At 43.9% G+C, this 26,554-nt stretch overlaps 1 protein-coding gene and 1 long non-coding RNA gene across 10 annotated transcripts in view; one reads left to right on the top strand and one right to left on the bottom strand.

The window, feature by feature from the left end:
* LOC106829996 (solute carrier family 23 member 1-like) overlaps positions 1 to 26,554 on the bottom strand; it is a 50,691-nt gene that overhangs the window by 23,407 nt on the left and 730 nt on the right. For 7 of the 9 annotated variants that reach the window (XR_006534687.2, XR_011504673.1, XM_044780808.2 and 4 more), the window contains exons 2-4: positions 19,889 to 20,035; positions 16,995 to 17,152; positions 4,238 to 4,397 (exon numbers count right to left, since the gene is read on the bottom strand). Coding sequence is in view for 7 of the 9 variants with exons in the window: in XM_044780808.2 (XP_044636743.1) it covers positions 4,238 to 4,397; positions 16,995 to 17,152; positions 19,889 to 20,035 (465 nt within the window). In the remaining 2 variants the exon portion in view is untranslated. The remainder of the gene's footprint in view (positions 1 to 4,237; positions 4,398 to 16,994; positions 17,153 to 19,888; positions 20,036 to 26,554) is intronic. The other 2 variants (XM_070514039.1, XM_070514028.1) reach the window with 1 other exon arrangement.
* LOC139045710 (uncharacterized) lies at positions 24,794 to 25,964 on the top strand. Its single transcript, XR_011504686.1, has 3 exons — positions 24,794 to 25,033; positions 25,178 to 25,281; positions 25,834 to 25,964. It is a non-coding gene; the product is annotated as an uncharacterized lncRNA (long non-coding RNA).

Here is a 26,554-nt window from a genome sequence, read left to right as displayed (position 1 = left end):
TAGAGCAGGAGTTGGCAAACTTTTTCTCTCAAAGGCCAACGAGTAAATATTTCAGGTTTTGTGGGCCACATGCGGTTGCTATCACATATTCTTATTTTAAACAACCATTTAAAATGTAAAAACCATTCTTAGTTTGTGGGAAGTAAAAAAACAGACCACAGGCTGATGTGGCCCAAATGCCATCGTTTGCTGACTTCTGCTTTAGAGGACTCCATGTATCACAGACACAAAAATAATTAGTAAATGTATTAAAGAAAATATAGTGTCTCTAATCCTTGGGATGCTGTGTTCAATGCAGGCGCAGCACAACCTATATCCCTAAATATCCTCTCTCATGACTAATACTGTTCAAGCCCCAGGGGAATTCTTTCCCGTAACTCTTGCCCAGTGTCCTCAAAACACAGGGTAACCGCTTCTGAATGTGTTGACAGTTTATGCCCTTGCAGTGGTGAAGGCAGACACCTCATCAGAACACAGGGAGGATTTGAGCAGCAGAAGTAAGTGCTCAGGTGGGGGAAGAGGAGGATTCCCTTGTCAGGTCTGTCTTCCTGGATAGTATGATGGTAAGAGATTCTTGCCTAAGGAATTATAGTTCTCAGGAAGGCTGAGTGAAAGGGAAATCCTGCCCCTGGCATCTAGCAGCACAGGGTAAGGCAACCCTGCTTCTCATTCTTTCCTTGGTTTTAATCTGGATTTACTAAAGCCAAATATAAGCCCCCTGGAGGACAGAAAAAACAACAACAAAAAAAACGCTTCCACAAACCGCATGTGTTCTGTGATTCAATCTATGATGAAATAATAAAACTAGGCTGCACTGAAAAAAAATCCTAATTTGGAAAATGTGGTGCAACCTACAACATTGTGAGAGTAACCCATCAACCTGGGAGAAATCCAGGGCCCACCAGCCGGGTAAATGAAATTCTTAAGTATATCTTGGTCTGGAATTACATGGAAAAGTTCTTTAAAGATTAAAAAGCCCTGTTAACTCCAGGTCCACCCTAAGATAAAAGGAAGCACAAGGACTTGACGAGATTATTGAAGTTCACCCACATCTGGGTGCCCTTTTGGACTGCATATGAGAGCACAGGCACGGGTAAAGGGCTGTTTTGGAGAGGGAAGAACAGCAGAAGGTGCTGGCTGAGAGTCACAAGTTCTGGCTCAGACTTTCTACTGTGTCCTTACAAGTCAGTGCTCCCTGAGGAATCGGAAGTGTTGGTGGTGGAGTCCACAATGAATTAGGACTGTCTGGGATAGAAGCCAGATGCTTCAGCTCTGCCGTGGGACTTTTGGTGCGGATGCGGCCTGGAGCAACCACCAACCACTCTCCCTCTGAAAGACCATTGCTAACTAGTCTGCTACTGGGTGCTGTTGAGAATTAGACCACCTCTGAATGGCACCAAATAACTCTGAGGTCAGAGATCCCAATCTCATTTTGAGTGATGTCAGAAAGACATTCAAATAAGGAATGGGCTGATCAGCAAAATTTGCTGATTGAAGGGAAATAATTATATTCAGGAAAAGACAAAGCAGTTACGCCGGAGGGGTTCATAAGATCCATAAACAAGTAATAGTCCCCTCTCCCCTGGGGTGGACACCAACTCACAAGATAATCTAACTCTAGCAACACAGACTTGGATGCCATGTGTGAGTCTTTGAGTTCAAAAATCACTGGTTGGAATCTTGCTAAAGGTGCTGCTCACCTAGCTGAGACAGACTGAGACTGGAAGAGTATCGCATTTCAACAGAAGGACCTTGGTGGAAGAAGTAAGGCACGTCTAAATCCAGCCAGTGGTCCGAGTTATGTGTGATGTGACTGACGCCACACATAAATACCTCCAATTATCCTTTTGTAATTATATAGATTTGTGGCTTGTGCCCAGTGGTCTGGCAGTTTGGTCTGGCAAGTGGATCATAGAAACCTCTATTGAAATTTCACCTTTTGTGGGAAAGGACTTTATATTCAAATCTCTACTACTGGAAGTTCATGTTGATGCCCCTCAGTCTTAAAAAGAAGAGGGAAGTCTGATTTTGAATGTAGTCACTAGGCCCAGGAGATGACACCTTGGACCACAGCCATAGGCACATGGACTCACAAACAACATAATCCTCATCTCCATCTGAAGTCGCTTGTGTGGCCCAGGATGATCCACATTGCCAACAGCAGTGGCACATATGCCTTTGGTGGGAGAATATGAGGATATATGGTCCATAGCAGAGCTGGCAGGCTGCCTATACTGGACATTTCACAGAGCATGATAGGTTTTACTATTTTTTTAAACTTCTGTTGGAAGTGTTTCTGATCTGAACTTCGCCTATTCTGCAAGTGAAGCCCTGGCCCAGACTACTATAAAAAGGCTGGTGACCCAGATTGACCAACATGAATATCAACTTTCTATCTAACAGCTTAAGGATCACTTTTCGCAGCCTGAACAGGACAGGAGTGGACCAAGAAATACCATATCAAGTGATCTTTTCATGTTTCATATCACTTCGCAAAAGCAGTGAAATTTTTCAAAATTAGAATGTGCTTGAGGCAACAAAATGTGCAGGACAAAAGCATGAAGGGCTGGCTTTCTAGGCTAGGATAGCATGAGATGAAGCTAAACATGTGGGGCACAAAAGTGAGTCATCAGTGGAGCAGGTCCTAAAGGACAGATTGAAGAATGAGGGAGTAAAGAAGCCTTATTTTCCCAGGACTAGAGGTTTGGTCATGTTCCCTAAGATAGAAATAATAGAAATCAATTTAATCTGAATTGTTGAATTCTGATGGTATTCATGAGCTGGATTGGAAAGTCTATTGTTTTCAGGACACCTCGTAACCAATGGAGAGGATCCACTGACAATATACTTATTAAATCATTTGAAAGTACCTTGGGGAAAGTGCTTGGGGAAGGACACAGAGGAGGGCTTAACAGTGTTGCTTTTGCTATCCACTATTTAAAGGATAGAAGAGAATTGATCCTGGTCCTGATATCAGTTTCCCTACATTAAACCCAGCATATATGGGGTTAAAACCAAAACACACATCCCCTGCTTACTCCCTCGCTTCCAGGCTCCAGAATCCACTATCCCCCATGGAGACAGACAGAGCCAAGGACAAGCACTTGGATTTGTTATCTCCTCCCTGCAAAGGAACTATAGGCTTGGTGGGAAAGCTGCTGACCAACAAGGTCGTGGGCTCCCTCTTCTCTGCAAGTAGTCTCAAGGCCAAACACAGGCTGGTGGGAAAGCTCTAATAAGCAAGGCCATATGCTTCCCCTCCCCTACCTAAAACCCCAAATAAAAACCCTTACTTTTAGCTTTTCAGGAAGTTTGAGATTTTTAACGTTAACTGCCCTCTCTCCTTGCTCAGTGCTGTGCAATAATAAAATTCCTACTTTCTTCCACTACTCCCTGTGTCAGAGATTGGCTTGCTGTGCTACGACTGAGAGAATTCACTTCAGGTTCAATATCAGAATGACTCAAAATGTCCTCCTTCAACAGGAGCAAGGGAATGGGCTAAGAAGGGCTCCCAGTGGGCAAAAAGAAAGATGGTGGAAGAAAGAACTGAGTCACCAAATTATTGTTTCAAATGATGTCTCTTTGCCCTTTATATCTAAAATCATTTGGAAATAAGAAAATAATTTCTTAACAATATTGCCAGATACATCTTCAGTCTGGGATGAGGGATACTAGCACCAGAGTTGATTCCACCAAACTGAATCATATCTAATAAAACTGGACCTGGAGTACACTGGGCTGTACCAGATGGGCAAGGAGAAACAATGTGAAAATAGCCAATTTATGCCTACCATGATACTAGACTATTAGGACATGATCTGTTGCTTGAACCTGATCTGTTTTTTGAAACTGCTATAAGATTAAGATGAGTCATGGACTAAATATGAAATATGTGACTGTTTCCAAGTAAACCTATTTTCACTCTCTATCCATTCCACCCCAATCCCTCTCTTGCTCACCATTCTGTTTATTTTCTTCATTACACTTATAACTCCATGAAATTTTCCTTTTCTATTTACTTATTGGAGTATTTGTCTCTCCCTCCCACTCCGCCCCACCACATACATACACTAGAATGTTAGCTCCTTGAGGGCATGGTCCTTGTCTGTCTTACCTACAGCAGTATTCTTAAATCCTGGAACCTGGCCCAGCAGTGAGCTGAACAATGAATGTTGAACAAAAGAGTCAAATCAGGAGCCTCTGTTGAGTACCCCTCCATTCCTCCCACCCACGTTACCTCTCGGATCCTCTTCTGCCATTCCTCGGTGAATTCAGGAGAGCTGGTGTTCACCTGGCTGGCATTGAGTGTCCACTCAGGGCATTTCCAGGCAGGAAGGGACAGCATGGCCAGGGAGGGCGCCACAAAAGCAAATGTCCCTCCCTGGAGAATGGGCAGCCTGGCAGAGGGGAAAGGATGCAGTTACCCATAAGATTTTAGTACTAGTCTGTCACTGGCCCCACTGGAAGCCTTTTAATCCCAAGTCCTCCCTCAGTCGCCAGGCAACACATGAGCCCTGTTGTTCTTGGTTTATAAGGAACTCGTGCCAAGCTCCCAGTCAGACTCATGAACTCTGCTACACTTTGGACAGGTAGGAGAGGTGGGGAGGGGAAAGGAAAGCAGACCTAACCCCAGTCCTTGAGAGGCGAGCCCAGAGGAGAGTGTCAGGTGCTGGGAAAATATTTGGAGACAGCACAGAGTTCAGCGAACACAGGTAGTGGGTGCCATTGCTTACCCCAGTCCCAGAGAATCTTCCCTGGACCCAGGATCGAAGCAAAGGTCACACATGTGGAGTTCCCCCACTGACAAGAGATGCACAGCCTAGAGTCTGGGTTGACAGACTCCTCTATGTCTTCAAAACTGAACAGCAGACACAGACCTCCACCTTCAGGCTCATTTTGATCACATGGACAGAAGAGGACTGAGGTCAGTTATCAGGATGTGGCCCCCATCCAGACCCTTCTCACTCCTGGTTGGTATCTCACTCTGGCCTCTGTGAGAACTTCTAGAAGTGCCTCTCAGACTTGTCCTCCCTTCAAGGTGAACACAGCCTGACAACTCAACCTCCAACAACCCTCCCTTAGGAGAGGGTCAGAAGCTATCAAATCTGCCCTCCCTGGATGCTAAAATTTGGAGGAGTGAGGCTAGAAGGGAAGGGCTCCAGCTTCTTGATTGCATTTGTCAGTATGGCCCACCCTGGTCAGGTACTTTTTCTTAATAATACTAGTTGGGTATTTTTGAACTCAGGATTACATGAAGCTTAAAGGATTATTCTGGAGAATGACTGAACACATTTTATGTAATAAAATATAAAGTGTATGAAAGAATTTTGCTACCTAAGTGGCCCTTGAATCCTGGCTGAACATTGGAATCAGCGATGCCTGGGCATCACCCTCAGACAAGTTAACGGGCTTGTCTAGGAGCGCGCCCTGGCAGAGTGAGTGCATAAAGCTCTGGGTGATTCCAATTTGCAGCCAGGGTTGAGAACAACTGATCTAGATGCATAAATCTAGACCCATAATGCTCCAAAATAGAAGGGAATACATTGCACACACAGGGCAGGAACACACAAGTGGTGGTATGAGTATGTGTGAACAACTTTTTTAATTTAAAAATTATGAATCTAAGTGTTGTATCACAGCAGAGAAGGAAAACACACTATACTTGGATCACTGCAAACTTCCTTTTGACTTTTAAAATGAACATAGATATCTTTATATAAAGGTATAACCAGAGAGTACATAATAGAGAACTTGTGTTTTAATTTTTTGCTGTAATTCTCTATGCACATTTCATTCATTCAACAAATGTTCTTTGAGGACGTGCTATGTGGCAGGCACCGGGTGCCAGGTATTGGGGATACGAGGGTGAGGGAGACACAGCTCCCACTGCTGTTCCAGTTATACATTTCTGTTAACCCTCATGCTAACCAATCATGTATAGGAACTGACTCTCGGGGATTGCTTTGAACACCTTAGCAAGCACTTTCAGGGAGGCTTACACACACCCCACCACATTAGTGTGCCTCCACTGCCTCAGCCATTTCGGTATTACTGGGTTCCATGAGGGCTGGGATTCAGTATTTTTCTTTTCCATCCCTCCAGAACTGAGCCTGGTGCCACAAAACAACCTGCCAACACTGGGTTTTATCATTTATTTTTTTTTAGTTTAATAGGCATGTAATGAAACCCTAACAAATGTTAATTTGCATTTCATTAAGTCATAAGAGATGTGCACTCATTCATGTGACTTCATGTCTGTTTTCCTTACTATAAGCTGTCTATCCATTACATAGAAGTTGGACACTGTCAAAATGTATTTATAGTAATTCTTTATTTATGATAGTGAACTTCATTTTCATTTTAAAAAGTGTTTTCTGTTATTCTATGCAGGAATTCACCCCTAACTCAGAAATTATTTAAGGGAGTATTTCAAAATTTTCAAGTAGCTGAGCACTTTTCTAACTCTGTTCATGTTATTTTCTTTCAAGATTATTGCATGTAGTTGGGATAATATGATATGGGCTTTCTGCCTTTTTGTAATTGCTAAATACCTTTTATGTTCAAGACGAATTTTTCTCCATTTATTTGCTTAAGTGTATTATCGCGTCCAACCTTTAGTTTCACACAGTATATCAATAAATTCTTCCCTCATTCTTTAATACTCAGACTTTCTAACTCCATTTTCCATTCATTCTTCTCTCTCTCCTCACCTCATTTTGTTAGCATTCCCATTTCTTTCCCATAACTTCTTATCGGTACCCTTTGATATGTAGATAGATGGATAGATATACAGAGAGATAATTGATTGATAGATAGATAGATAGACAGATCTCTGTGTACTAATTGCGTTTCTGCTAGGTTTTCCATTGTACACTTTCCTGGTGCCTGTTTGGTATATATACACTCAGTATTGTTACTACACTTTCATTGTTCAGCATATCTCTTACCTTTTATGATGACCTTAATGTGTATCTCACTGCTCTTTTAAATTTCATATTAATTTTATCTGCTACCATGATGGCAACTTCTTCTTTTAAAAATTTGCCCATAAGTATAATTCACTGTTATTATACATATGCCTTCTGACTTAAATATCTCTCTTGTAAACCACAGATGTTTGATTAAAAAAACTCAGCATCTTAGAACTAGAAGAACCTGTGAAATGTATCCAACCTGGCCTTGTCATTTTATAGATGGGGAATCTGGGGCCCAAGTTCACAGAGTTAACCAGGGTGAGTGCTTGGGTCTCCTCACTCATCATCACTGCCCTGTGACACTGATTAAGAACATGGTGTGGACCAAAGGAGAGTTTGAATCTGGCTCTACTTTATCAGTGTGTGACCCAGGCATGTTGCCCAACTCCTGAAAGCCTGTGTCCTCTTTGATAAAATAAAGATAACAGTACTCTCCCCAAGGAGTAGCTGTGAAGAAAAAAATATTTGTAAATGTTTAGCCCAATGCCTGGGGCACAGCAGAGCTCACTAAGTAGCAGTAATTGTGATTATTATTCCCTCTGAAATGTGTGGGTACTTTGTGAGTAGGTAGTGCAGATCAGGACATTTTCTCAACATTTCTTCTAAATAGCAGATGTTATTGTGTGAGCCTGTATTTTACCGTTGTTTTGGCATTCCCATTTCTTGCAGGTTGGTTCTCTAAGATTTGTCTTCGATGATCCTTATTTTCTTTTGTGTTGTTGGACTCCAGGTGCTTGGGCTGGTCCAAGGCTGCATCTCTGCATCAATGACCCCTTGCTCTGTGGCATCCATTCAGCCCCTCAGGTAGCACGGCCTTACCTGCACAGCGCTTCACAGCTTTCACTTTACTCCTCTGTGTTATTTCTTCTGTTCTAGTTCTTAAAGTAGACCGTATTTGTCAACTTGAGGGGCTCACGTTAACATTTAAGGGTCAATATCTGATTCACAGCTCTCTTCACATGGTGTCACAACATGTGTCAATTGGGGTAGAGTTGCTTTTATTGGATCTACTAATTATTTTGAAGTTTATCATTCTAGTTGTTGAATTGATTTCAGATCCTCTCTTTGTCTCTCTCTCACTGTCTCTGTCTCTTTTTTTGTTTGTTTTTGTTAGATTTTATTTGGAGGATGTGCTCTAATAATGTTCCACAAGTCCCGACATAATATGTATTAACTTTAGCTATTGATTTACACTTCATCTTGTTCCAAGTAGGATTTACAGGGACTTACAGATATGATACAGTAAGGACCTGACTTGCACTCTATACTCAGACCTTCCAATTTCATTTTCCACCTATTCGTTCTCCCTCTCCCTACCCCATCTCACACACAGCCGGCCTCATGAGCCATTACAGAGAAAGCCAGTCTGGGCTCAGATGGATTGAGTCTGGGTGCAAATCTCCACTGCCACCCTGACAACATCCCATAGAAACATGGGCAGACTCTCTCTGTCCATCCTCCTCCTCTCTCCACCCTTCACCATCTCATGTGTCTGCTTACGTACAAACAAGAGAAAACTCCCAACCATTTTCCTTTACAACAGTGACTTGTAAGTTTTCTAAAAAGAGGTAAAATGTCAAAATCTGCAGCCTCAGGAATGTATCCTAAAATTCTGATAGGATTGGTTTTTACATTGGCAAAGCCACAGAAGTGTGTCCCTGGGGCTTATTAACATCTAAGTTTATACAGTATTTAAAAACTACACAACACTTTCATTTTGACATCTCAAGAGTACTTCAGAGTGGATAGGATGTCACTGCACTGTCTGTGTATGAGGAAACTGATGCCAAGGGAAAGCCAGTGTCAGGGTTCAGCTGGGAAGTGGGGAACCCTGATCAGAAAGTGAGTCATGGGGACAAATTGCAGTAGTGTGTTTGTTATAAGGACAACTGAAAACAGAATTTGCATTAAGAACAATCTACTTGAAACTTTTATGCTAAAGATTAGCTGTGACATTTTTCTCTTCTCTTTGTAGTCCCATTTTGGCCCATAAAATAGGAACTTCTAATCTTTTGGAAGTATTAGGAAATTAAGCCTCAACTCTTCTCTCTGAGTTCTCATGTACTCCTGTTAAAGAAAATATTATTCATGACACTTGTTAAAGACGTTGAGGCAGACTTTATTCAAGGGAAGGGCTCTACAATGAGATTTTGTGGTGGGAGAGAGATCAGGCTCAACTTCCAACACAACAAGAAATGTGGAAGTTTATCACCAAGGAGCAGGGTGGGGGTCAGTGGATGGAAAATTACGAAGAGGAAGTCTACTGGATTTAGCAACAGGATGCTCATAGTTGATGTTGTATGTTAGACACTGTGACTAGAAACACCTCTCCCAGTTAAATGTTTAATAGACAGAAAACCCAGCACAACTTGGGCCTGTACAAAATCCTACAGCAAAAAGAGGAAGGCAACATAAGGCTTAGGACTTCCTAAAATCACATTGGAAGCTAGAAGACAATGGAACAATGCATTCAAAATTCTGAAAGAACATTATTTCCAACCTAAAATTCTATACTCAGCCAAGCTATCAATCAAGTGTGAGAGAAGAATCAACACATTTTCACTTACACAAAGTCTTACAAAATTTGCCTCCCATGGACTCTCTCTCTGGAACCTGCTAGAGAATTGTGGTCCACCAAAGAAAGAGGAAGATATGGGAACAAGAAATCCAGACTTGAGAACTGACAGGAAGGGAATTCCAAGCATGAGGGTGAAGAGGCATCTGAGGATGACAGCTGAGCACCAGGCATAGGCAGCCACCGATCCAGACTGCAGCAAGTCGGAGGGCTCCAGGAGAAGTTCACCAAGAATATGAAGCTGATTGACTGTGCGATGTGAACGAAATTATTAAGAAGAGATTTAGACAACAGTCAGAGAGTCTAGAATTGAATTAGAAATAAGTACTTAGAAAATTAAGCATATTAAAAACAAGAAAGATTTCAACTCCAGAGTAAACATAAAGTTGAGCAGGAAAGGAACTTTGTGATTCAGTTCTGAATAGCACCATAGTCATTATAATGTAAGCACTGAATATTGATCTGTGCTGGGAGTGTGGGAGAATAGGATGGGAAGTGTGCTTGTATGTGGTGGGAGGGAGGGGCTGAGAGAGAAAAAGAAATTATACTCATCCATGTTGGCGCATCAACCAGTAATGCCTAAAACAGAGGCGTGTTAGTTAGAGACTTGGAGGAAAATGCCTAAATAATCAGCTTGGAGGGATGAGAGTGCTTGCCTCTGCCTGGAAGAAAACGGAGAGATCTCTGGTGGCGAGGGGAAGCCTGTTCATCTGTCTTCTTTAAACCCGTCGCTACCCACTGCCCTGAATGTGCCTTTGACACCTGCCCCCTCCCCCTTGAACTAGTGGACTGGGAGCCATTGCTCCAGCCCTTCCTTCTGTTCTGCACCAAAGACATGCACGCCTGCTATTTCTTGTTTTTATGGGCTTTAATGCTGATCATCACAGGGAAACAGATCAGGGAAAAAAAGATAAAAGCAGGTGGGGTGACAAAGGTTGCAGGTTGTCAGAAGTTGTCTCATGGCGGGGGTCTTGCTCCATAGCTCCCCACCCCCCTTTCAAGAAAGTAATAGGCAGCCTTCTAGACCTTTGCTCTCAGGCACAGATTCAAAAGTGTGGCTCACGAAACACACTCTGATACTCTTCTAAAAAAAATTTTAATTTGTTTTTATTTTTCCCAGTTATAAAGTAACACATGAACTTTGAATAAAAACAAATGGTAAGTAAAGAAAAATCGAAAGAATGAATTTCTTACCCTAATTCTACAACCCAGAAGTAATTAACATTTTATTCCAATCCTTTTTTAATCTTTAACTAGATAAACTTTATCAGCACACATACAATATGTACCTTTCATATATAATGTATATCACCCAGAAATAACCTTTAACATTTCTTCCAGTCTCTTTCTGTCTTTAACTAGGTAAATGATTATTGGTACACATAAAATTTATACCTCTCGTAATTATTAATTACATTGGTCATGATTACAATAGTGAAAAATTCGAAACAACTTACATGGGCTTTAATAATAAATGGTTAAATAAGCTAGAATGTATTTATATATTCTAGAATATGGAATACTGTTATCATTTTTTAAAAAGTGCTACTGCAGAAATTTGTTTATTGAAATGGGAAGATATTTATAATGCATTGTATATGTTTATAAAATGGGGGGGAGGAGTGTTTTTCACCACAATTAATTTTTTCTTGAGGAAGATTCGCTCTGAGCAAATATCTGTGCCAATCTTCCTCTGTTTTCTATATGGGTCACTGCCTCAGAGTGGTGTACGTCCATGCCCGAGAACTGAACCCAGGCCGCCGAAGTGGAACACGTTGAGCTTAACCATTAGGCCGTGGGACTGACCCCCACAATTAAAATTTTTTTTAAGGCAGGGTGAAAAATTGTCTGTATGGTACAATCCTTTTCTTGGTGTGAAAAATAGATTTTCTGTACTGAGCTAAGCACTTTATGTGCATTAGCTAATTTAAGTCTCAAGACTTTGGAAAGACTAAAAAACAGTTCCTCTTCACAGAAACATGAGGACTCCAAGAGAAAATAAATGCAAATATTGTCAGGAGTAGAAAGGAGAGGGAGCACTAATTCTCCACTGGGCAGGGCAGTATGTCCTGTGCATCTAGGAACCTGGAGGGATGAGGAGGAACAGGAACCAGGAACCCCAAGGAGGTTTGGGGTGGGGCCATGTGGAGTTTGAGGGGCCAGTGGGTAAATGGGGAAGAGGTCCACAGTTGGGAACAGAGGCATCTGGAGCTTGAGTTGCTGGAATCCAATCCCACCTGTGACATCATTCTGATGTCCCCTTCTTGGAGCCAATCCAATGAGTGGGCAAAAGAGAACATTGCAGGGGCTTTTCTTTGAAACAGTTCAGAATGGGGAGCAGAGCCTCAGGAATGTAGGAGGGGACTGATGAATTCTTGTTGTATTTAAATGGGTCACTGAGTTGTGAGAAATCCTGGACACCCCAAGAGCCCCAACTACTTCACTCTTGGACAAAAAGCACTTTGTTCACGTTTTACTGGGCTCCCTATACCAAGCAGATAAGGACCTGCTAAATTGCAGGAAAGCCTATCGCACACCTTCCCTGTGGATAACCGCCCAACTCAAAACCACAGGAAGCAGAAGCACCAGCCCCCTCTTTGGGACACATCAACGCCTCTCCCTCCTCTGATGTGTCTGAGGGCCAGGTCACTCTTCCACCCCAACGGCCACCACTGTTGCTGCTCCAGCCAGAGCTCCAAGGGCACATCTGGTGACCTAGCTGTCAACAGGGCAGGAGCAAGGTGGCTGCAGACCTCCTGTGATGGGCGTGGCCTTTTTGCATAACCAGGGACAGGTGCAGAGCTAGGGCAGGGCGGGGCTCGGCCTATGGGGAAGTAGGTGGATGAAAAGGACCAAGGGCAGGGCTGACTCAGGCAAAACTGAATGCAAGGAAACACTTTGTGGCAGGAGTGCTTGCTTGCTCCACACTTGAGATAGTCCCAGGAAAATCGAAAAGGAGTCATATCACCTGGAACCACTCCAGAGAAAGAAATTAGCTGGTAAAGTCACAAATAATTCCAGAGATGGAGCTAAGATCCAGAATTACATATAGTGAATATTAGATTTCCTCTGGTGATTGCCTTTCAAACTTAACCTCTTATTTTGAAATGAATGGTGAAGTATGCCCTTCCAGGAACTTCAGAAGTGAGCACCTGAGCGAGGAAGGCCCTAAAGTCATAGCAGGGAGCAACCGTCCATGCTGCTAAGGATTGCTGTTGCCTGCCCCACACTGGGCACGGCACTCGTGAGCACTCATATCAGAAGCAGCAGTGAAGGCCTTTACCATTCCTTTTTGATTATTTAACACAATTTTAAGTACTAAGACCTTCTGAAATCTTATTGCAACATCAGCACTTTGTTTCTAATCTAGAAAAGTACACTGTAAAATACTGGTTAGCGGATAATCTGCAATCAAATCGACTTGGCCTGATTCATAAGCTGTCAGTTAGGTTTTACCATCTATAACATCTTAGACAGTTACTTATGAGCATCTGAGAGGGAAGCTCATTTTCATGGGCAGAACCAAAATCAAATGTGTTCCTGACCCCACCTCAGTCTAATGACATTAGCATGATTTATTTCCCTCTTTCTTTGCATGTTTAATTAGGGTGCAAATTCTTTGAACGTAAACTCCTGATTAACTATTGTTTCTCTCAGAATTTAGCAGAAAGTTAAGCCCACAGGCACTTTTACTACTGACTATCCACTTGAAATATGGCACTTCCTCTTCGTCTCTGTCACCATTATAGGTGTCCACAATATTAGAGATGTAAGGGACTTTTAGATATTATAGTTCAACTCCTTCATCTTACAGATGAGAAAATTGAGCCTTAGACAGGGTCGATGACTTGTCCGAGTTCCCACATCACAGAAGCCAGGACTGGAATTCTGGCCTCCAGTATAATTATAATTAACACCATCTCAGAAGAGCTTTGTATTTGTAAATCTCCATGGGCCTGGGGCAGGGCTGGGGGGCTCCTGGGAATCCAGGCAGGTTGCTGCAAGGCCTGCCTATTGCTACAGCAGCATCTGACATTCCAGGGGCCAATACTGGGAAGGATGGAGGGGTCTTGGATCTTAGGGGCCTGAGAGACAGACTAGATCAAATCCTGTACCTCTTTCTGTTCTTTATGAGGAATTTGGAGGAAATCTTGGCTCACAGAGATGGTGACAGGAGAAGATAGAGGGAGAAGGGAAATAACCTGCCAAAGATGTAGGTGCTAGTCTCCCACTCCTCGGCAGAGAATGGGAGAACTTCAGCACTGGCATAGCTCCTGGACATGACTTGCAAAGGAAGCACTGTGGAAAGTGCCCTTGACTTGATTTAGCAAAAGACCACGGTAGGAAGGAATATTCTCCTCTGGATGCTGCCTGCAGTCAGCCTGTCCTGGAAACAATGGGCCAACCCCGTATCAGCCTACACCTGTGGGGCTTGATTCAGATAATTGATAAGGAATAAATGGGTATTAATTTTTCCTGTCCAGTTATTTTCTCTTAAGACAGGCCAGGGAGAAGCACACTGTAGGGAAGATTTTCCATGTTCCTCTGCAACTCCAGGGCTGACACAGGCCTGGCACAGATTAGGTCAAAGCAGATTCACAGTGACGGGCCCCTCACTTGCGTGGCTCCTTCTAAAGCCCAGGGAGGGGCCCTGCAATGTGTTCACTAGCCATACACCTTCATAAAATTTGCAAAAGTAAAAGGTTTCAGCCACAATTGTCTGTAACTACCTTCTCCTTCCACCACCACCTCCCTAACTCTAACCCTTGCGTCAGATGCCATTTGAAAGGCCATGGGCACTTTTAAGATCTGGCTAAGGGGGGGGCTGAGTCAGGATAAATTTGGTTTGAATGTAGTGGGATATATTTTATGGTTCAAGACCACTAAACTACCCATGTGTAGTTAATGTGTTGCTAGCCACCTTAGGGTATTCATGCTTTCTACTAACACTTTACTGCCCACCGTGCCAGCTCATTCTGTGTCATGAAGGGGCAGGACCAGAGGCCACATTATGATATGAATGTGCCTTACAGCACCTGCCACTTGACACATGTGGGTGGTAGATGAGAAACAAGGTTTTAATGTATGCATTCAGAAGCTAGTCTGTGGCAAACTGGCCAACCAGCAGCTACATCAAACTACCAGAGAAGGTCTGGTTCTCAGTGACGTGCAGGCAAAATGCAAGTTTTCTCCTGCCAGGAATATGTTTAATAACACAGCATATACAATGGTAAATGCACCATGCATTTATAAAAAATTGATAGGAATCATGTGCCATAGAATTGGTCAGAATTCCTGAGTTTTGGGCACAAAGCTACAGCAGTACTACAGTTTGCGTGTGAAGGCATGATAATGCGTCCCAACTAGCAGTCATAACGAACAAATTTGGAGTGACTCCTGCTAAAGGAATGACTGAATTATCTTTCCTTCTCTCTGTGAAACGAAGAGGGGATTGAAGGGTATGCAACCATAAAATGTGAGGAAAACTGTATTATAGGGGATTGTGAGACAGTTAAAGAATGAAAAATACCAAGCTATGTTTTGAAATTGGTGCATTTGCGATGTTTATCTGCTTTTAAAAATTTGTAATTTGTTTTGATTTTTTTCAATTTAATAGTATTCTCTTTTGTACATGATTTGTATTCACAATTTTGTGGATTTCTTCTTAAAGAGGACAGCAAAAACTGTATAAGCTTCAGGGTGAACAAAACCTGGGTCTGTCCTTGGATTAGATGCTAAATAAATGTGAGAGGAAGAAGATACAGGACTGACAGATGTGGGGTGTGGGAGGTAAGCAAGAAAGTTCTGGAGGACCAATAGAGAGGACTTTCCTGAGGAGATGGTGACCCAAGGGAGCCACTGTGTGTTGTGCAATCCAGGTGGGGCCGGAGGTGGATGTTGAGAATGTGAAGACAGGATGTATGGAAATGAAGAGGGAATGTTCCAAAGACATGAGTTCTAGGCTTCATTCACAGTTTTGTTCAGAGCAATAGGACTCCATTTTACTCAGGCAAATTTGTGAGCCTACATATGAACATAAGAGGCTAGATGGTTGAAGGAAAAAAAAACCTGTTTCCACTGATTTTAACAATTGATTATCTCGATGATACTGTAAGGGAGCAGGGCACATATAATCATGAGCCTCATCTGGCAGGTCCCAGAGCACATATCTGGTTCTGTGAATGTCTGCTGTCTTCTCTACTCAGAACAGAACTCGTCTTCCTGAATGGGAATTTCCATATTTTTGTTGCCCTGGTGGGTCCAGGCCTGGGCATTTGGCTTAAACTGAACCAATCAGAGCTCTCCCCTGGAATTTTAAAATGTGAGGCCAGCCAGAGCGGTACTCACCTGCTGTTGAGGGGTTGCTGTGAGGCCTGCCAGCAGCCCTGTCTATGCACACATGCAGGAAGTGTGTCTGCGAGAATGAAGCACAGGCACTGGCAGAGTAATGAAGAGACAGTCTTGTCTTCACACTAGGAGAGGAGAGCCCCCTGCACTTAGCCTGATGCTCTAGAGGGCTCCACGCTGGCCTCCTCTGGGGAGGTGTCTACAGGGCAAAGGGGCTCTACCCACCTCAAGTCCATGTGCCCTTCCCTTTTATTCCCAAGAATTCTCTGTCCAAATGGCTTTGAGCCTCTTCCAGAGCCTGCTTGGGCCTCTTCCTCAGGTCTGTGCTGCTGAAGGCTGACCATGATGCTGGTATGCAAAGCCCTAAGCCTGAAGGATGGCCAGGGGCAACTGTTTGGGGAATCTGGTGGGGGACTGGGTGGATGGAACTTGGGTGTACAGGTTGGGGTGTCCACATTCATGCATGTGAGACCATTTATGATCTGGAGCAAAGCCTGAGGTGGGAAGAGAAGGGGGAAGGCCACAGGCTGGGGGCCAGCCCTCCCCATGCTGCCAGGTTCCACAGCAGAACTTGAAAGAATCAGAGAATTCTAATTCAAACCTGCCCTTCCAGGTAGGATGATCAGAATATATTTTCTTTAGGAGTTTGTAAGTTTGGTCTATAACTCTGTGATATTTAGACATGGAGTGTGTGGGTCTCCATTTGTACTCTTGCCCTGGGTCTCACAAATATTGGGGGCGGACCTGAGTAGAGATAAGAGATGGAGAGAAAGTCCCGGTGGCACTGAGTCCCTGGTTCACCATGTTCCTGATGCATAATGCGCCCTGCCTTTCTCTTGGCTTGATCTTATCAGTTAATAAAGAACAAATTCTTGCCTAAATTAATCTCAACTTGTGTTACTTTAATCAAGAATCCTAGCTAATATGGACAGTAAGTGTTGAGGCTAGGACTTGAACCCAGGCTCTGACTCCTGGCTCTGTGCTCCCTCTACCATGTCACACCAGCTTCCTAACTGCCTCTCCTGCTATAAGCCAAGCAAGACTTGCTGATACTATGGCAGGTAAAAGTTTGAATCCATGGGGAAGATTTTACTTACCTGACTCCTAACAGCACTTGCAAGAGAGTACAGATGCCAGAGACAAAGAACATGGTGCTGATGAGGTAGCTCTGGGTCAGGGAGTCATGCTGCAGACACAAGTCCTTGGCCAGGATGAGTGGCACTGCCACGAGCCCCCCCAGGGCCGTAAGGAAGTGCTGTGGGCAGAGCAGAGAGAGTAGATGGGCGTGTAAATGCTGTGGCTTCCTCAACCACCCTCATTTCCATTCCCATTGCCAGAGCCAAAAGCTCCATCTCCGGTCTCAGAGGAGGCTGGCCATGAGTGACAGGTAGAGATCCAGGCAAAGGGTGGGAAGTAGGAAGGCCTGGCAGCAAGAAAAAGGGACCCACCCAGAGGGTCTGGGGTTCAAGAGCAGATCCTGGGCAGGACCCTAGTGCTGAGAACTGATATCCTGGGTAAGAAACTAAAGCAGAAACACAGCTTAGGTGGATATAACAGGAATCAAGGAGAGGGCCACAAAGATAAGAACAAGGCAAGAGGCTCATTATTAAAACAAGGCAGAAGGTGAGGGCAAGACCACTGACCAGGAAGGCCTGAGCACGTTCTCCAGGATGGATCATGTATTAAGTCCCAAAACAGTCTTATCCAACTTAAGAAGACTGAAATCATACAAAGTATCTTTTCCAACTAAAGCAGTATGAAACTAGGAATCAATAACGGGGGGAAACTGGAAAATTCACAAATTTGTGGAAATTAAGCAACAGACTCCTGAACAAACAATGGGTCAAAGAGGAAATAAAGAATATCTTGAGACAAATGAAAATGGAAACATAATACATTGAAACTTATGGGACACAGCAAAAGCAGTTCTAAAAGAGATGTTTACATCAACAAATGCTTATACTAAGAAAGAAGACAGATCTCAAACAAACAACCTAACTTTACTCCTCAGGGAACTAGAAAAGAAGAACAAACTAAGTCCAAAGTTAGCAGTAGAAAGGAAATAAAGATCAGAGCAAAAATAAATGAAACAAAGACCAGAAAAACAATAGAAAAGATCAATATGCTTTTTGAAAAAATAAACCAATGCTTAGCTAGACTAAGGGAAAAAAAAGAGAAGACTCACACAAATAAAATAAAAAATGAAAGAGGAGCCATTACAACCGATACAACAGAAATACAAAGAACACTAAGACACTAGTATGAACAATTATATGCCAACAAATTGGATAACCTAGAAGAAATGGATTACTTCCTAGAAACATACAACTTACCAAGACTGAATCATAAAGAAACAGAAAGAAAATGTGAGCAGACCAATGACAACTGAGGAGATTAAAGCAGTAATCCAAACCCTCCCAACAAAGAAAAGCCCAGGACCAGATGATTTCACTGGTGAATTTCACAAAACTTTTAAAGAATAATTATCAACAATCCTCAAAATCTTCCAAAAAATTGAAGAGGAGGGGACACTCCCAAACTAATTTTATGAGGCCAGCATAACCTTAATACCAAAGCCAGATAAAGACACTACAAGAAAAGAACACTACAGGCCAATATCCCTGATGATTACGGGTGCAAAAATTCTCAACAAAATACTAGGAAATTGAATTCAACGGTATGTTAAAAGCATCATACACCACAACCAAGTGGGATTTGTCCGTGGGGTGCAAGAATGGTTCAACATATGCAAATCAATAAATATGATGCAGCACTTTAATAAAATGAAAGATAAAAATCATACGATCATCTCAATAGATGTAGAAAAAGTATTTGACAAAATTCGACATCCTTTCATGATAAAATAACTACATTACCCATTACATTGGCTCACAATAATATTTTAAAAGTAGTATGACATCTGCTCTTATTTAATAGAAAAGCACAAAGAACCAAACAAAAGCGTGTATCACATCCCTGAGATCCCATATTGAACAGTTTGTAATAGTAAAAGAAATACATCTATGAAATTAGAAAGTTCATGCTATAAAATTTACAGAATAAAAAAAGGAAAGTTGAAAGCTACCCTGCCTTTCCTAGTTCCTCTTCCCAAGGCCAAACAGCTTTATTAGTTTCTTGTGAACCATTCAAAACATATAAAGTTCTTACATATACTTATGTCTACCATTCTATCTCTTTTTTGTTTGTTTTTAACACAAAAAAGATCACACTATACACAGTTATCTATTCTGTTTTTTTCATTTAATATAACTTGGGGAACATTCCCTAACTGTAAGGTAAATATATCCTTCTCTTTTTAACAGCTGCATAAAAAAGTCAGTTGTTAGGATGTGCTACAATTTATTTAACCAGTTCCCTATGATGGATATTTTGGTTGTTTCTAGGGTTTTGTTTGTTTGTTGTGTGGTTTTGATTTTACTCTTACCAATAATGTTACAAGAACTACCTTTATTTATTTGAAGAAGCCTTGTCAGCACATCCACAGAGAAAAACTTAAGCACTGGGGACTGGGTGAAAGGGTATATGTGTTTTACGTGTTGATGGAAATCACCAAACTGTAATCCAGAAAGATTGCACCAAATAACACTCCAACAAAAGTGTTTGAGAGACCTTGTTTCCCCAAATTCCCCCAAGCATTGGTTATCAAATTTTTTAGTTGTTGCCAATCAAATAAATTAAAATTGGTATCTTGAAAAAAAAAACACAATGGCCCAGTTGGTGTCCTTGACCCAGTTGGTGACTTATCAGCCCAGTGTGAGAGAGAATCCTATCTAATTCCTCCCCCCCGCCCCCCAAACTCCTGGACAGAAAGAGAGACCAGAGGAGCTCTGAGCTCCCCTAGAGCTCAGTTACATGGAAGACAATATTAGCAACTGAAGTTGCGGATCTTGCCTAATTTGACCTGGGTGTACGTTGATATGGCTTTTGAAGCAGAGCCTCTTTGGACCCAGTGTTTGCTGGGTGGCATTACCTGGATCCCCAAGAGGATGCAGAGATACCATGGTGGGACATCCAAGATGCCATAGGCCAGGTGGCTGCTGCTGGGACTCTCAGGCTGACCATCTTTCTTCTTGCTTCGGCCGTCATCTTGGGAGCTGAGCATGTTATCATCCTTCTGCTGGGAACAACAGAAGGACACATGTGGGCATTTCCAAAGGAATCAAACGGACTTCCTGAGTTCAACCACACAGATGGACAGCCTTCCAGAAGAAAGAGGCAATGAGACAAGGATAACTGTTGGCTGGCTTGGGATTTCTAGGTCCAGACTCAAAAGAGCAGTGACTTTCTTTATTATACATCTGCACAGGGCCTCTGTGTGAATCTTTGACCATGCAAGATGAGTGGATGCCTTGTCTAAAGCCCTGGCAGAGAAGCAGCTTTCTGCAGGAGGGGATGGGGGCCAACTCCAAGGTCAGAAAATGGGTAGGTTTCCCTTCCACACAGTCAGGTAAACGGGGATCCTGGCCCCAGAGTGGTGTAGCTGCCCTCAGCTCTGGGCTCACATCTGCCAAAGCCCTCATCACAGGATGGTTACTATATGGACCGTTTCCTTATCCATCTCTTCTGCTGGGCTGTGAGTTCCTAGAATGCATTGATTGTGCCTTACTCTTCTTTGTTGTCCCAGCTTCTAGAGCAGTCATTGTGCTCAGTGTAGACTGAATGGATGGATGTCACACACAAATGTAGAGGAGTGCAGTGCATACAGAATACTCTAGGGACAATAGCCAATTTACATTCCTACCAGTTTAACCAAAATTAACTTCAAATTATAAACTTTCCCCTCCAACTTATTGGCTGCATAGCTCACCAAACTTGGGCAAATTACTAATATTTCTAAGCCTCGTTGTCTGATCTATAAAACAGAAATGTCAATAACATATACTTCATAGATAGTTGACAAAATTAAATAGGAGTGTGAAGAAATGGGGAGATGTTGGTCAAAGAATGCAAACAAATATTATAAGACAAATAAGAGCTAGGGATCTAATGTACAGCTGATACCAGACCTGATATCAGTTTCCCTACAGTAAACCCAGCGTATATGGGGTTAAAACCCAAACACTAATTCCCTGCTTACTCCATGGCTTCCTGACTCCAGAATCGACTATCCTCCATGGAGACAGACACAGCCAAGGACAACCACCTGGATTCGTTATCTCCTCCTCCTCCCTGTCAAGGAGCTCCAGGTTGGTGGACCAGCTCCGATGAACAAAGCCATGTGCTCCCCCTCCCCTACCTAAAACCCCAAATAAAAACCCTTACTTATAGATTTCAGGGAGTTTGAGATTTCAGCATTAGCTGCCCTTTCTCCTTGCTCAGCGCAATGCAATAATAAAATTCCTACTTTCTTCCACTACACCCGGTGTCAAAGATTGGCTTGCTGTGCAATGGGTGAGTGAACTCACTTCAGGTTTGACATCACAGCTTGGTGATTATAGTTAATAAGATTGTACTATATACTTGAAAGTTTCTAAGAGAGTGGATCTTAAATGTTTTCACTACAAAAAAGAAATGGTCATTCAGAGATGTGAGTCTGCTGTTAGCTAATGCTATGGTGGGAATCATGTTGCAATATATACCTGTATCAAATGCACATGGTTTACACCTTAAACTTACACAATATTCTTTGTCAATTAAATCTGAATAAAGCTGGAAAAAATTAGAGCAGGAAGCACAAAGTCCACTGCCTGGCATAGTGTAATTGCCCAACAAATATTAGCTGTTATTAAGGTAATATTAATTAAGATGAGCTAATATTAACTAAGATTAAGATTAATTAAGATTAAATAAATTACGATGAGCTTCCAGTCTCATGTTTCAAAAACTTTAAATTTGTGCTTAGGCCTGACATTTGAGCATCTGGCTGTGGGTGACAGGAGCATGAGAACAATGTCTCTGGTGTGGACAGAAGGTGGCAAGCTCACCAGCATGAAAATCAGGCAGCCCTAGGTGATATACCCCAGCGGGGTCCCAGGCAGTGGTCAGATGACAGAGGGCAGGGTCTGAACAGTGGCAGAACCAGGGCTGCCCTGAGGGTGGTGTGGGCTTCTCACAGAGAAACTTCCAGAAAAGAACAGTAACACCCACCTCCATGCCTCAGCCCCCTTTACCTCAGCCAAGACTCAGAGGAAACATCTGAACCAGGGCTGCATGATGACTCTCATGGGTGCTGAGCACTGCTACTCTATGGGATCCTTCTCCCACAAAAAATGTAATACTGTATTTTGTGATTATGTTGATATAAAGACCAATATATTGTTATATATTAAAACATTTTCTTTCATCTAAAGTTCATTTATTTTCTTCTGATTTTAAAAGTAAAAACATTTTGGGGCTGGCCCCGTGGCCGAGTGGTTAAGTTCGCGCGCTCCGCTGCAGGCGGCCCAGTGTTTCGTTGGTTCGAATCCTGGGCACGGACGTGGCACTGCTCATCAAACCACGCTGAGGCAGCGTCCCACATGCCACAAATAGAAGGACCCACAACGAAGAATATACAACTATGTACCGGGGGACTTTGGGGAGAAAAAGGAAAAAATAAAATCTTTAAAAAAAAAAAAAGTAAAAACATTTTTATGGGCCCCTAAGAGAATGATGGGCCCTGGGCACTGTGGCTGCGGTACATGACAGGTCAGTGGTCCTGTTCTGGAGAAGTGGGAGAAGGTGATGGGGGAGGAGTGGCTTTCTCCACTTACTTAGAAGTGGAGAGAGGCAAGAAACGCACCAGGTCAAGAACTGGGTGGTTGTCCCTACCACCTCCAGGACAGCACTGGTCCCTAGGGAACACTATCTTCTAAGAGAGGGTTTCTCGCACTAGCACTGTTGACACTTTGGACGAGGTAATTCTTTGTGTGTTGTGTGTATGCGTCGGGGGGTGGGGCTGGACTGTGGACTGTAGGATGTTAAGCAGCACCTGTGGCCTCTCCCCACTAGATGCCTGTGACACCTCCTCCCCTACAGTTGTGACAACCAAAAATGTCTCCGGACATTGCAAATATTCCCAAAGTGGAGGAGTAAAATAGCTCCCAGTTAAAAACTGCTATTTTGAGTATTTACTAGTTCCTACTATGGAAGTCCTAACTAGGGACAGTGCTGCCTGTCATGGGGAGGTGGGGCAGGTAGACCATCTCGTCTCCTGTGTGGAGACCGAGGAACTCAGGCCTCCTCTTCCATGGGGTTAGAGCATTAGCAAATACTGATCCTAATTCCTTCCCAGAGCCACCTGTGGAGCCCGCATCACTGGCCATGGAGAAGGCATGGCATAGCGCGCTGAGCCTCAGAGCAGCCAGGGGAGCCCAGGGCTATGGTCAGGCTGCTGACGGTGGGCTGACTGATCCAGCCGCAGCCCAGCTCTGCAGAGTCATTTTCTTGCTGGGGTTCTGAACAGTGTTTGCTTATTAATCTTCCAATATTTAGGTCCTAAAAGATTAATGTAAGAGTTTTGCTTCTGCTCATCTGTTTAGCGATGGCTGGAAGTATGCATCCCTCACCTGCTCCGGGAAGCCTTCCCTGGCCTCACCCAACCCCAGCCTCAGACTAAAGTAGCCCTTTCCTCCTCAGAGGCTCCTACAAAACCATGAGCACGTTTTACCCTGGCCCAAAACAGGCCTGAGTGCACCATGTTTCCTTGTCCAAAAGACCGTCAAGTCCTATAAAGTCATTATGGCCATCCCAGCACATAGTTAGCGCTCATACAACTATCTGCTGACTGATGAATTAGATGAATAAATGCATAAATTAATAACTATAGAGAATTTTTCTCACTGATTTGTTTTAAAATACATCCCTAACTAACTGGTAGAACTCTTCTGAAACACCATGCTTATCCTATCTAGACTTCTGAGAAGAAGGCTGTATTGATGCTGCTTGGTACTTGGGTTACACAGGAAAGTTGTTTCTGCCGAAGGAGGTTAAGGCTGGGCCCAAGACAGACTGCAGGGTGCTGGAGGGAATGAACTCTGGGCCCCTGAGCCCTTGTCACGAGGTTTTAGTGAATGTATGGAGGAATCAGTGAGGGCAACAGAGGAAAAACAGGTGGAGGAAAAGAGGAGAGGTAGAAGGAGAGATTGATCGATCAATCGATTGATTCCAGGTAGGCTACACAGATCAATGGAGCATGCAGTTTGAAGCTGGGCTGACATGGTCTGTCAGCGCCCTGCTTGGAGGCCAAAGGCACATCACTTCACCTCTCCCAGCCCCAGTCTCCCCATCTCAATCTGGGATGGTTGTAAGGACACTTGAAGACTCCAGTGTGTGCAGTGTATCGACATCCTGCTGTGTGCGCCCATGCGTGAGCTCACAGGGCTGTGGCTGGTACAGTTGTGTGTGTTCTGCCAACAAGATCACCTCACACCCTCTCTTAGGACCTCCCAGAATTCTCAGGAGGGTGACGGGGAGGGAAACACTGACTGGAGAGAACTGTTGGCTCTGGACCTTCTGGTCTTTTTCCCTCACAGGAGCCAATGACTCCAAGACTATTTCCAGCCTGAGGACCTCTTAATAATCTAAGGTGTGTCTGAATATCAAATTGGACCATCTGAAGATTATGGAAACCACTCCTGCATCCGCTTTAAAACAGTTATCAGGGAAAGTGACCTTGCATGAGGCCCCACGTAAACAAAAAATTCAAGAAAAATTGTTTAGGACTTAGAGTTGGGAAAATCCTGTCTTCCTTGAGAACAGCTGGTTCTTCTCTTCTGATAAGAGTGTGTGACTTCTGGGAAGCCCGTCAGACACAGCTGGTAGTCTGGTGACCTCATGTCACTTAGGCAAAGAGATGGAACAAAAAATAAAACAAGCAGGTACACAGAGTGCTAAGATTCATGTGGGTCAGAAATGAATCACTAGCATATTAAAGACATACATAGAAACAAGTGACATTAGAGCAGCCTTCTCAGACAGAGGCGGACACTGTCCCATCCTGGGGCATATCTGAATCTGGAAGGCACTTTTCTCCCAGAGAATCCCCTGCAGGGAGAAGTCTGTGCCTGTGACTCACGCAGCTGCAGACAGACTCTTGCGAGCCCCTTCTTGGAGAAAGAATGGATTCTTAACGCAGCGTCCCTGCCAGTGAGCACTGGGATGAGAAGAGAGGCCACAGTTCTGCTTCTGCTTGGAGGTGAGTCCATCAGCTCAATACATGGCTGTAACCTCACTGAAAGACTTGATCAAAAGAGGAGTTCTGATGCGCTTTGGCATTTTATGGAGCTTTACAGTTTACAAAGAGCTTCCGATGCATCCTCTCATCTGCCCCAATTTACAGGTGGGAAGACTGAGGCTTAGTGAGGCTCATGGCTTGTCCAAGGTCCCACTGTAAATGGGAGAATGGAACCGTCCTGTTTTGGCATCAAGGGCAGTCGCCTGCAGGTGCGTCCCCTGTGCCTACAGCCCTCCAGCTCCCAGGACAGATGAGCAGAGCAGGAGGAGACCCTGGTGCAGGGAGAGCAGCAGTGGGAAGGGGGAGTTCCTGGGGGAAGACGGATCCCTGCCCTCTGACTCCATCCGTACCCCACACAGCCTTTGTGCCCCCACCGGACCCTCTAGGTTCGTTTCCTAACATTCCCGTTCACCAGGCTCTAGCCAATCAGATCGTCCAGGTTTCTCCAAATGTGGCCTCGATGATCCTGCCTTAGAGCCTTTGCTCCCCCTGTGCTCCCCACTCAGTGCCCTGCTTCCCCTACCCACCCCCTGCTTCCAAGAGCACAGTGCCTCCTCCCCATCACCTCCCCTGACCCCGCACCCCCACGCGATCTTTCTCCCTAGTACTCCAGCACATGTTGCCTCTGTGTTACGTAATTTACCGTTTTCTCCCTTGTACCATAAGCTGTCTTCCCCGTGTTTATATCCCCAGAAGGTTCTAGCAGAGAAACATGCATGTGAAAACCAAAAACATCTCAGAAAAGTGACTTCTTAATCCAGGTGCTGAAACTGAGGTTTGGAGGAAAATGAAGAGAAGACTCCACGGAAGAGGAGATGGATCCGGGCCCAGACCTCCCCTCCCCACTGGCCACAGGTAAGCCCCAAGTGTGGCAAAGATCCCAGCCTTCAGAAAACAGAGTCTTCAACTTATTTCCCAAGACCTTTTTTTCTTTTAGTTTCATTTTGCTTCCATGAGGTGGTGGCAGAAAGGATTCTGAGGAGAAGAAAGGGGAATGTTCTCAGGGGCTTCCCACAATTTTCCAGAAGAGACGGCCAGGGCCTCTTTACCAGATGGCTGACCAGCAGTGGGCAGGGTCTGGCAGCCTGGCTTCAGGGGACAGCTCTTGGGACCCAGCCCAGGTGCACAGGTAGCAGATGTCCTGCAGATGCATTGGCTGGGTCTCACTTGGGCGACAGGCCTGGCCTGGTACAAAGGGGCTCTTTCTGCCTGTGGTGTGAGTGGCAAGAACAGAGGGGCTCTGCTCAGATCCCCTGTTAGTCTCAGGTGGCCAAAACAGGTGGGAGAGGTGGTGGGCCCAGGACTAGCTTGCGAGCCTCCAGATGGGTCACTGTGACTCTACTCCTCTGGGTCTCAGGTTCCTCATCAGGCAAATGGGAACAGAGGTGCCTGTGGCATTGGCTTGGAGGGAAGGAAGCCAAGTACATGAAGTGCCTGGGGCATGTGGGTTGTCAGCAAACATTAGTTCTCTCTCTCTGCTTC

This window comes from Equus asinus, chromosome 1 (assembly GCF_041296235.1).
Source record: "Equus asinus isolate D_3611 breed Donkey chromosome 1, EquAss-T2T_v2, whole genome shotgun sequence".
Taxonomy (NCBI): Eukaryota; Metazoa; Chordata; class Mammalia; order Perissodactyla; family Equidae; genus Equus; species Equus asinus.
The sequence above is the reverse complement of the archived record's forward strand: the minus strand, read 5'-3'. Positions and strand labels throughout refer to the sequence as shown.